We start from the raw sequence: 12,356 nt of genomic DNA on the forward strand, positions 1-12,356 counted from the left end.
ATTCCTTTACTCAGTTCTGTGCTACAGAGACAAGTGTAGATCTGTGTTTAATGTTAATATTTACATTTAATTACATTAATAATCCTTAAGTGTAAGTTATAACTTCTAATTTGAGATACAACTTGTTCTTTTATCTTAGAATTTTGAAGACTTCAATAGCATGGCTTTTGGCATACTACAGGCATTATTATATAAGTACTAATACTTATATAATTACTAGTGTTTATATAAGTACTAATAGATCTGGCTGATTTTAAAACGTCTCTTCAAAAAGCTAATTTGCTTACTGTGAGATGAGAAGGTATTCTGAATGCAGGTGGACTTTGACAGTATGAATTATCATCCTCTTCCCCTTATCAATTTAATTACTTTTTTGCGTGTGGGAGAGGAATCTAAGCTACAGAATTTCTTGAAGGTGATGAGAACTTTGGGAGAAACAGCTGTATCGGAGAGGGTAGAGTTTGTCCTTTCATTTTTTGTTTTTACTTTTTTTTTAATTAAAAAATATATATTTAGGATTACGTCTTGTGTGAGGAATGGGGGCACTTGTATCCTGTCCCAAGAGAAGACTTGATCAACCTTCACCGTGAGCACCTTCTCCACTTGTTGGAGATGGGAGACACAAACAAAGCATTGCAGGTAGTAGCAAGACTCTTTCAGCCATACATCCATAGATCAAATAAGTTGACACCTGTTTTCTTTGACTCCTTTTTGTGTGTTTCCATGGCCTTTTTGGTTCCTCTCCCTTGAGATGCTGTTTGCTTAGATATGCTTTCAGGATCCTGGCTCACCCATGTTCTGTTTAAGTGAAAATCCAGCTTGGCAATCTAGTTGTTGGACCTAATAGCATAAATGTCACTTACATGGAAATACAAGGCCCCTTTTTGAAAAATCACAACAAAGCATTTCTGTGCTGCATAAGGAAAAGAACCAGAAGTGAAACTAGCAACAGGAATTGGTCAGTTGTGCTTCAGTGCTCAAACTGATGAAGTGTGCCATCTTCTGATTTTAATAACTATGGAGCTGTTGCTCATAACAGGGAGCATAAAATAAAGTGCAGGCTTGCTCAGACTATGTAGCTTTAAAATTATTCTGGAGACAAAGTGAAGATTTCTTATCACTAGACCTTCTGTCCCATTCCTTGCTGAACCTCCTGCTTGATTTAATTTTAAAAATATTTTGATTAGTAAATTGAGCAAATGGACCATGAGTAGTCTATAAACGGATTACCTAAATCATCCTTATGTATGTATGACACCTGTGCAAGTTAATTTGCTTGCTGGACCATTGTAGAGCAATAACCTGTTATGGACTGTACATTATAAAGGCTACTTTCCAGGAATGTAGTAGCATTTCACTGTATTTTGTTTGGTTTTGTAGCTTCTGCAAAGAATTGAAGACCCTGGTATTTGCCTTGCCATCAGTGAGCAGTCCCTTGACCAGAATCCAAACTTGGCAGCCTCTCACTTCTTGGCTGATTACCTCACAGCTCACTTCTATGCGAATCTGACAACTGCACGCCGTAATGAAATCCAGGCACTCTATTTGGGATCAAAAGTGAGTAAATCCCCTGCATTGTGGGATTAAGGGCAATACATAATTATATAAATTTATAATACATAATACATGAAGTCTGTAGACTTTACCAGAGCATCCTCACCATATCAGGTCTAAGATTCAGAGTCTCAAGATCCAAAGGGAAGTTAGAGATGGTTTAAAACTTCTTCCCTTCCGCAGCTTTGTAGTTCCTATATTATGAGGTGGTTGTAGCTCCTAGTATGAACACAGCAGTCTTGTTTGTGAGCTGTTGGGGAGTGGAGAAATGCACAGGCTAAATGAAGGTGGTGTTTATCAGGACTGTTGCTGTGTTTGTACCAAGTGAAAAAGAAAGCATCCTTAATTTATTCTCCATGTCAGTAACACCAGTGGTGACACATACATGGCATGTTTCTCTCAAGTGCCTTCCAAAGATAGATAACACGATTTCTTTTTTTTTTTTTTTTTTTGATGGCTGTTGCCTTTGCAGAAGTCATACAGGTTCTGTGCTCAGCCTGAGAATAGGTGCATGAACCAGTAGAATTCATAATAAGTAAACAAAAGGCAGTGCTTTTGGTACTGTCCATTTTGTTGTAGGAATACAAATAGCAGCTTGCTCTAGTGTGTGCCACAGCAGTGTTTTGCTGGGCTTCCTGTTTCCTTCCTTGTTCCTTTTGAAGACATGATTTAATTTGGGAAATGTCCATATGAACTGTCCACCTTTAGGAGAATTGCTCATGTTTTCTCCTCTTGATACTTCTTCAAATGATGGAAGGATAAGGATTGAGCTAATATTATTTTTACAAGCTTACTTCAATGAGAGAATGTGCTCTACCCTGCTACAACATACTTGTCACAGGGTCACAATATCCTTTCAACTCTTAACTGCCTCTTAAATGAGGAAATGTTTTACAGAACGGGAAAGCGGAAGCTAAGTAATTTCTGTAAATCTAGTCAGTAATTCAGTAATGAAAATAGGAGTAGGTTTCAGAAGTCCCATCTCCAATTTTTGGCCTCCATATATAGTTATTCCATTCTCTGCATAAGCTACTGTGCCAGTTTTTTGTCTTTAATCTCACAGAAACAGATTTAAAAGTATCTAATTTTAACATATGCTTTTTTTCCTGTGTCTCAGGTGCTTCTAACTCTGCCTGAGCTCTCCCGTGTTAACTACTTCCACCTGTCCTCCAGGCCACTGCTCATGCTGGAACAGCTCCTCATGAATATGAAGGTGGATTGGGTAGCTGTTGCTGTGCAGATGCTGCACCAACTCTTAGCTGGCCAGGAAATTGGTTTTACTGTAGAAGACATTGACAATTTGCTCTCCAAGTATGCAGAAAAAGCTCTCAACTTCCCTTTTGCATTAAAAGAAAAGAGATCAGGTGACTGTCCATGAGAATGCTGGTTTTCACTTGGAAAAAAGTGCCAGTTTCACCCCAGAATAATTTTGCCAGTTGTGCCACAATGTTTGTAGATGTATGCCTCCAGTCTCCTGCTAGCCCAGAACATATTCTTAAAGTCTTTGCCTTTCTTGTAAATAAATGTTCTCAGGACCAACACCTTCAAAAGTTTCTTGGACTTTCCTTTGTTGATCCTTTTTGGGATCTCTTTTCTTATATGATACTGATCAATTTTATTTCATTCCTGCTTAATGCAAAGTCACTGATGACTTAAGCAGTTCCAAAACCTGAGGCCAACTGCATCTTCCCCCAGATAGAATGGGGATTTGATCTTTCATAGTCTTTCCTCCTACTAGAGTCTGGTTCCTTTTTTCACATAAAAGCCTTAAACTTGTAGTTCTATTTAACATTCTCAGCACAGTTCCCCTTTCTGATTCGCCAATCCATTCTCATCCATGTTGTCTTTGCTTCTCCTGCATTTGGCTCTCTCCTTTCAGGGTTTTAGAACTGGAACAGTAGAGGGTGCTGCAGATCGAGTCCAGTGCTTTTGTTTCAAAGCACATGGTGTGTCTACCTATCTGTATCTATTTATAACTACATACATGGTACCGGCTTCCTTTGTGCTAGTTTCAAAATGTTGACTGACTTCGTGATTTAAAGATATGGTTCTTGCTAATATAAAAGCGTCAGACTTGCCTATATTCTCCTGGCAGATGATCTATAACTTTTGCAAGTATGTTCCTTCCACTGTCATGTGAAGCATTTAATATTTGCCATGAGCACCTTGTGTCAACTAATTGTTTTCACATCTGACACTTACTCTTTGCTGTATTATTCCTGTGCCTATCAGTAGTCCATTGCTTTGGTGAAGATTCCTTTCTCTATGTTTTAGGTAATTGAATTTTATATAGTTTTGCATTAATTGTTGTGGGCTAATTTTCATGAAAACATAGTAATTTATAATTACATAGCTAGTCCTGTTTTGTGCTGACATTCTTAGGTACTCCTGTGAATGCATTCCTCAAATCTTTGTAAAAACAGGTAGATGTATGGCCAATATCGTTCCCTGATTTTTATTTTTCTTCTTCCCTTCGTCCTAGATTCTCTAATACGTATCCAAGAAAGTCTCAGTCAGGTATTGGAGTGTGAAGCAATGTCTAAATCAGGATCATCAGAACTATCTCCTGTCAGCTTTACTGGTAAAGCGAAGACCTTGATGCTATTTTCTTTCAACCTGTTCTTATTTGTTTTATCCCCTGTGTATGTGTGTCCCACTGCTTAATAGTAACTTGGGTTGCATTTAATGCAAATTAGTAGGTCTCTACAGTTGGGTGCTTTGTGCCCAATTAAAAGAAATCTTAAAGGGGAACAGAAGTGTATGGCTTTGTTTTCATTTTTGTTAGGTATCCACAAATGTCTGAAAAAATCAGCACAAAATCTTTCCATTCCAGACCCTACAGAAAACTGTAAGCCTGAACAGAACACAGGAAACAGGACTAAATCTGCGGGACAAAAAAATAATTACTATTTTGCCACGACTAGATTGCTAGTGGATTGATGGTGCTGCACATTAGTCTTTCTGTGTCTTGACTTCTGTACTCTGGGTATATAGGCAGAGCTTGTCTGAAGCCCATCATTGTGGTGCTTCTCCCTGTCTTCCTGTTCCTTGCTTAGTCATTTTTTTTCTTCTGGATCTTAACTTTGTTTTTTACAGCAAAAAACTCATTCATATTGTATTTTTTTCATTATTCTTTTGGTCCTTTAATTTATTTTTTTTCTAGGATCCCTCTTGTGACCTGAGGGAAATAGCATATGTTGTATTGTCTGAGAGACTCTACTCACAGTCCTAAACCACAAATAAATAGGAACGAGATAATTTACGCCAAAACAACTGAAGAGCATTGTGGCTTAAAAAGAACCACAAATCCTTCTATAGGTTTCGTTCGGCATCTAATGCAAGAGATACACTCTTCAGAGGATAGATACTGTGAGAAACGCACACAGTCTGTTCTCTCAGGGAACAACTAGCAAAGGATATCCTCAGACCTCCAAGGCTGAAGATTCTCAGGAAGTGGTGGGCCTGAACTAGAGCTGCACAGTGATACCCTGATCTACAGGTTAGGGTGTCTGAACTGTTCTCTCGTTCTGTGTCCTGAACTGAAGACTCTTTTTGCTCTGCCTCTTGGCAGCATCTTGGACTGGGCTGTGTAGCTCTTCAGGTTTTGCTCATAATGGTCAGCTTAATCTGTGTGTTACAAAACTTGAATGCATTGTCCTCTAATGTTCCTTTGCAATCCAGTATCTACTCAGATGAACATGAGTTAGCTTTATTGGAATGGAGATTTCTTTCTTTTTCTAGCTTAGTATTCACGTACACAGAAAGTGGCTTGCAGGCTTGTGATGACATGTTGAACTTTTTAATTAGCTTGTAGTGTAACTGGCTCACATTATATAAACTGAAAGCCTGTTTAATACTGTAAACGTGATTTGAGGAGTATTTAATTGGCAAGGGCAAAGACTCAAAAGTCCTGCCTTTTTGAACAGATTTCCCCACAGTAGACTGTAAAGGGGACCAGAACAGGGAGGAATATGCTGTTGTTAGCCATACCACACATCTCCTGAGATAACAAAGAAAAGCCTCAGTATTTAGGAATGTCAACACTCTGTATCCTTAAGATAATATTTTATGCTATATCGCTTTTTGGTATCCGTATACCAAGGTAATTTTTTTTCTTCCTCCTCTTAAGTCTCTGCTTGTGATACAAGAACAGATGTTGACAGGTTGTCTTATAGTTCTCTAATTGTTATGGTAAAGGTCTATTAATAAGTATGTACTCTTGCTTATTAGTACTGAAGCGCTATAAGTTTACAGTCTTAAAATTTTAGCTTAAAACATATATATTCCTTTCAACCAGGTGTGGCAGAATAACATTGTGTAAGATAATAGTAATAGTCTTGTGAGTCAGAAAGATCTTAGAGCCTCTATAGAGTTTTCTGGTATTTAAGACTCCATTAAACAGCTTAAATCCCATTCCATGTTTTTCTTGGCCTGGCTTTCTTTAAGGTCTCACCATATCTGCAAGTCCCAGAGACAGAAGTTTGCAGCAGAATTTGTTTACTCAAGAATTTGTGCCTCCTGAGAAGCCGCCACCAAAGCAGCAATGGATACCTGATGACACTGAAACGATATGTATGGTTTGCAAAACTGAACGCTTTACTATGGTAAGGAGCAAAGACGAAGTAAGGATATTCCTAGAACTGTGACCTTAATATGAACACTTGCTCACCGTCTGTTTCCTATGAGATACTAGCTACTTCAGCAAGTTTGCCTGCATCAGTGTAGGCCTGGCAAGATTGCCAGTCCTTTGATATTTAACCACTGGTTTCTGTTTAGTGTAGCTGAAGAGACTGGGAACAGTTAGTTCCTTGCAGAGCCCTGTAAATAGAACATAGATCAGAGAGAAGACAACTATGAGATCTCAAAAATGTGTAATAGCAGCAGTATTAATATTTCAAAAGGCTGTCTAGTTGACTGTGCTGGCAAGAAATAACATGAGCATTATATAATTCAATTACCAGTATAGAAAATGATTCTTTGCTGTTAGTTATGCTTTTCTGAAACCTGTTGTTTCACAGAGTACTTGAGCAACTGCGTTGGGGCTCTAAGGGAGAAGATTAATTTTGCTGTTTTGCAATAGTTTTAAATGAAGTTTTGCGGGTGTGCTGGCAGCCTCTACTATTGCTTAGAAACAGTACTGTTCACTCAAAGTATCTGTTGCTTTTGAGTTTGGAAATTACTAAGATGGTCTCAGAAAGACAGTCTACAGCTTCTGACTCTTCTAAGAGTTGATCTAATTAGTGCTGTGATCAAAATTGGGACAACTTAAACAAGTGGAAAGCCCAAGACTGCAACAAATGTTTTAAATACCTGCCTCTAGGTTTTTGGGTTGGTTTTTTTTTTTATTTCTTTGCCATGCCCTCTCCAGAAAGGAATTGCAACAGTGAGAATCAATCATTGTATAGTTCTGAAAAGCCTTACTGTGCATGGTGGTTTTTGTCTTCAAATGGAGTAACTTTACTCATGAGTGGAAGCAGGTATAGGAGGGAATTTCTGTAAATTCTTTCTGTTGCTCATCTGTGACTCTCTTGCTTAGTTTAACAGGCGCCATCACTGCAGACGCTGTGGCAGGCTGGTGTGCAGCTCTTGCTCCACGAAGAAAATGGCCGTAGAAGCTTGCAGAGAAAATCTGTCTCGTGTATGTGATCAGTGCTATAGCTACTACAACAGAGACCATCTGCCTGGCTTGGTACAAGACACAAGCATGTAAGTCCTTCCATTCTAGTTCTCCTCAATTTCATATACACAGCAGACAACACAGAAACATCTTAGAATGGTTTGGGTTGGAAGTGACCTTAAAGATCATCTAGTTCCACCCCTGCTGCCATGGACAGGACACCTTCCACACGAATGGAATGAGAGACAAATAAGAAATAAAGGTTTATCCTGATAATATAAGAACATCAACTTTTTGGCCTCCAGCTGTTGGGATTTTCAGGTTTGTTGGGTGTGGGGATGTTCCTTATGCCTCAGTTTACTTTTCACATTAAAAAAAACCTGGAGAGCCAGGCAGCAAAGTATTTAATTTTTAAGCGTCAGTTGATCATTAACCTAAGGATTGAATGCTTTGATGCAAAACATGTTCAGCACAAACTACTACAGTATGACAAAGTTTCCTGCTGTTTACTTGGCTCCTGGATTAACATCACAAGTTGACTAGCTCTGCTGGACATATCAGTGTGTTAGTGTTACTTCGTATGTTATTCCATAATCCCTTGATTATGACTCTTTGAACCCTTGGGGATTCAAAAGCAAGTTCATGATTAGATAGGCTTTGAAACTGCCCTTAATAAAAGGGACAGCTGTGATCACAGATTTTAATGATGTGGCTGCTTTAAGCTGAGAAATGGACTGAAATTTGTTGTGTGTTAGACCAGCTGGTGAAAAGCGCAGCTGAAAAGAGTGGGTTTTACTGTCCATTACCCTGTCAAGCCTGCTGATTCTGCTATCAGCAGGCTTGACAGGGTCACTGAGAGTAAGACTTAACTCTTCACCTGTACTTCCAGCTGTATTTCCTGTTTTCCTAGCAAGCCTGCAGTCAATAGTATCTGCTGTGGTAGTATCAGCAAGCCTCCTAGGAAAAGAGGACTACTGTGCAGATCTGAAAAACCAACCATCTATCTCTAGCTAAATCAGTTTGTGTCAGAATGGTTGCTTATGCTGCCAGATTAGGTCAGCAGAGCTTAGCAGTGACTGTGAATGCCACCTGTCAGGTTTTAATTGCTTAAGTATCTGTTGGGGTTTTTTTAATATGTGCCCTATTTCTGTATCAAAACCAACTAAATCTTAAGGGCAGAGACCTGGATGACAAAAAGTTCATTTTAGCTCTGACATATTCTGCTACTGAGCAGTTCTTGTTCTCAGTGTCTGCTTTTTTATGATGTGTGCAACAGTACTATTCCTACAGAAGGTTATAAGAACTAATTACTTAGTGTAGTTGAAGTACAATTCAGAAGCAGGATGTTAGATTTCCAGGCAGCAGGGGGTAGGGGCAGGGCAATGAGTCGGAGAGAGAGCAGGGAGGGAGAGTTGTTAGATTTTTACAAGACAGTGTTCTGAAAAGGCTAGCCATGTTGATCTCTCCTTTAAAACTGTGTTTTCCCTAGTGTGCTGGAGTATGCCTGATGTTTCTTTCTGTCATTTTTTTACAGCAGAAAAGATCAGAACCAAATGGAAGGTAAGGATTGGAGTAATGTTAATCTTCAGGTTTTTTAAAGTGCCTGATCAGGAGTAGAGTTAGAGATAGGAAACTGATACCATGTAGTTGCAGCTGAAGGGTGATCAAAACTTCAGTAACAAAACATCACTGATAGTTTTCATGCCTGCAAGCTGAAATTGAGTATTCCAAACTTCTGTGAATGGAAATTGCGATTTAGCAAAGATGTCTGAGCCAGTATTGAATACACTGGATGGGAATTAAAAGAAGGAACTGGAAAACAACAGTCGGAGAATACACTTTTCTCACTGACTGTTTCTAGTATGCAGCTGTAGTGTGAGTAGCAATACATTAGCCCACCACAGAGCTGTGCTGAGTGATCCTCTTTTTACAAACCAAGATAGTGCAACTCTGAATACCACTGCAGTGTGCTGTCGTGTTTGATACCCTGTGCGGGCTGGGGGTAGCGCAGAATGTTGCCCCTGTCATCTGTCTGGTTGTGTCCTGAGTTCTGTCTCCTTTGATGGTTCTGTGAATATGGACTAGTAATTTTGGTGCCTCAGTTTCCACATTTAATACCATAATATTTCAGGAATAGTAGAATAATAACAAAAAAATTTAGTTGACATTTCTTTTTCACTGTAATTTTTCCTCAGACAGTTTTTACTGTTTGTTGCTTAGTCTTGTGTTTGAGGTGATTCTGCAAAATTTTCCCTACAGGGATGTGAAATTCTGGCAGACCAAAACATACTTATTTTAAGTGCTTATAGCAGTAATGTGGAACATGGTGCAAAACCTGCATTTGTGCTACAAAAAAAAAGAGAATATTTTTCCTTACTTGTCCCTTTTAAAGTATGATGGGCTAGTATGACTGCTACCTTTGTTACAAGACTGAAATAGCTGAAATGCGGTTTCTGAGCTGCTACTTCTAGTTACATCTTCCTCTTTGGCTGCAGCATTGCTGCACATCACTGGGCCCATGTGATTCAATCAGCAGGAGTGAGTAAGAACAGTATGATGGTCCTCAGATTTAAAAAGGAAGTTGGTTTATTCTGCTTTTCGAACTTATCTGATGAGACTGTGAAGAAGGCTTATCAAATATCTTTAAGCCTGGTTTATGATAATTATTCCAGTTTCCAATTTCAATTTAGAAACGGAGAGGGGTTTTGTTGTGGTTTTTTGTTTTTTTTAACTCGGCCTACATAGAGTTACTCAATACTTAAGAGTCCTCCTCTGAAATCTAGAACAGTAAATTTTGAGGGAAAAGAGTAGCAAATTAGCATTATTCTCCATTTCATAGCATTGTGAGATTGGCCATTGTTCTTCTGCCAGGAACCACAATCACAAACTTGAGCATCAGAGGGTTTGTGCATTTTCAGCTGCACTCAGGTGACAGACAATACTTGATCTGTAGCAATTCTGGATTACTTATTTCAAAATACTGTTTTATATGGGAACTTAATGTAAGGAGTTAGCTCATCTTCTCACAGGCTTTTGTCTTAAAGCTGCTGGACTATTATGTTCTAATAACTTGAATTCTAAAAAGAAGAATGAAGCAGTTAAGTCAATTTACCCTTTATTTTACAACTGATTCTTTAGTTTCCCTTTTTACCTATAACCCACAGGTCTCATATTTCCACTTCTCTCCTGCTCAGAAGTCATTAATAACTTGCCTGAGGCAAGGCTAAAGAGAGGGGAGGTTGCTATGCTTGATGTGCAGTAGGGTAAGAGTTCAGTAATCATTTGAAGACATTGCTGGAGCCAGTTTTTGGTGACAGGATATTGGTAACAGTAAGTTTAGGTACAATTTGGCAGCCTGCTGAGGAATGGAAGTGTTTTTGTAATCTGTGTGCTGGACATGTGATGCTGGCAGGAAATGGCATAATGAGAGGATTACAGGTGACTGTTTTACAGGAGTATGGGAATACTCTGCATTATGTGTCCTTTGTCAGGTTCGTTGCTTCTTGTACGATGATTCTACCTGGTGTGTTCTTTCTGGCTGCAGAAACTTGTAATAATGAATATTCCACAGTGGTGCGAATACCCAAGGCAACTGAACTTGAATGGATTTTTTCCCTGAATGAAGAGGAGAATGAAATTGTACGCAGTGAATTTTATTATGAACAGGTAAGGTCTGGAGAAAGAGAGTCCAGTTCCCTGTTCCCTGGAGAAAACTACCTCGATACCCATGTTTGTCTGTCTTTCCTCAAATTATCAGGCTCCCAGCTCTTCCTTGTGTATTGCCATCCTTAGCCTGCACAGTGACAGTATAGTGTGCGGCCACCAACTGATAGAGCACTGCTGCAAGTTGTCTCAAGGGCTCACTAATCCTGAGGTGGATGCTGGTCTCCTTATGGACATCATGAAACAATTGCTCTTCAGTGCCAAAATGATGTTTGTTAAAGCTGGAAGAAGCCAGGATCTAGCTCTCTGTGATAGGTGATGTATCATTACGTTCACTAGGATGTACTGAGGTATTGTTGAGACTATTACCCTTTTTTACTGGAGAGTAGAGGGTTGTTTTGTGATTGTACTGTGGACATTTTAAACAAGATAAATTAGTAATGTAAGAGTTCAAATAGTAGAAGTTCAAGTAGTGTGACTACATAATAACTACGGAGAAAATTCTCAGAGTAGGGAGAAATAACTCACAAAGAATGGGGTAAATGTTTTACTTCTGATACTGTGTATCTGCTTTCAGTCTGTATTTCAATATAGGATTTAAAACCTGCACTTCCTGAGAATAAGCTCAAGTTTTGTCTTGCAGAGCTTGAGGTGGCAGGTGTAGTATACTAAATTTCAGATGTGTTGCTTTGATTTGGGAGCATACAGCTGGTGTCTGCAATCAGCATCTGCCAGCATTCCACTGAACATAGGAAAAAATCCAATAAAAAAAATAGTCTGAATACGATGGTATGATGGATAGAGAAACCTGGTATACTGGTGATTAGGAACCACTGTTCTAAGAGTTGTCTCGGACATAAAGTTGTTTCAGTCTGTGATAATAGTGAAAGTGTATGTATATTTAACCTCTTTGTTTTCTTCTAGTTACATCAGCAAAGTGGATGTGTTGAATATTTTGGTTACTGCTGCCTACCGTCCAATACCATCTTTGGATCAGATTCTTCTCCCTGCAGCAGTAACAAGATTAAGAAATCGGCTTCTGGAAGCAGAGTACTACCAGCTAGCTATAGAGGTAACAGCAATGGAGCGATGTCAGTGTTAGTAATGCTTCTGTAGTGACTTCTTGTTTTTCTCCCTCCTGAGTTCAGGTGGATGTGACTTGTGAAATGGAAAATATTTAAACACTTACAAACTGAGATTAAGTTTTTAAACAAGTAAGAAATAATTTTCTGAACACTGGAAAAAAATTCTGAGAAGGAAAAGTCCTGCTGTGGAGCAGGTTGCTGTAGGGAATGGTAGGGACCTTGTTTCCCAGTACAATTAAGATTGGAATGGACTAACTGCAAGAAAGTCATTAAATGGAGGAATCTTGCATCCAGTAAAACGTGTTGAGGCATCCTTTGTGGCAGGACTTTTTCTGAAGCATGTATGTTTGATTTCATTTGTCCGCAATGCGACAGCAGACATTAGTAAGGTACTTGCCCAAGCGTTTACTTGGAAATCAGCAATGGTGGGAAATCTG

At 39.0% G+C, this 12,356-nt stretch overlaps 1 protein-coding gene across 6 annotated transcripts in view; it reads left to right on the plus strand.

Moving 5' to 3' along the window:
• The window catches only part of ZFYVE26 (zinc finger FYVE-type containing 26), a 53,147-nt gene that overhangs the window by 28,951 nt on the left and 11,840 nt on the right, over positions 1-12,356 (plus strand). For all 6 annotated transcript variants that reach the window (XM_080396423.1, XM_080396426.1, XM_080396425.1 and 3 more), the window contains exons 24-33: positions 517-639; positions 1,381-1,557; positions 2,672-2,918; positions 4,037-4,135; positions 6,001-6,158; positions 7,091-7,260; positions 8,706-8,731; positions 10,716-10,837; positions 10,929-11,149; positions 11,759-11,906. In XM_080396423.1, coding sequence (XP_080252549.1) covers positions 517-639; positions 1,381-1,557; positions 2,672-2,918; positions 4,037-4,135; positions 6,001-6,158; positions 7,091-7,260; positions 8,706-8,731; positions 10,716-10,837; positions 10,929-11,149; positions 11,759-11,906 — 1,491 coding nt within the window. The remainder of the gene's footprint in view (positions 1-516; positions 640-1,380; positions 1,558-2,671; positions 2,919-4,036; positions 4,136-6,000; positions 6,159-7,090; positions 7,261-8,705; positions 8,732-10,715; positions 10,838-10,928; positions 11,150-11,758; positions 11,907-12,356) is intronic.

The sequence above is a fragment of the Falco punctatus genome (assembly GCF_963210335.1).
Source record: "Falco punctatus genome assembly, chromosome: 7".
NCBI classification, from domain to species: Eukaryota; Metazoa; Chordata; class Aves; order Falconiformes; family Falconidae; genus Falco; species Falco punctatus.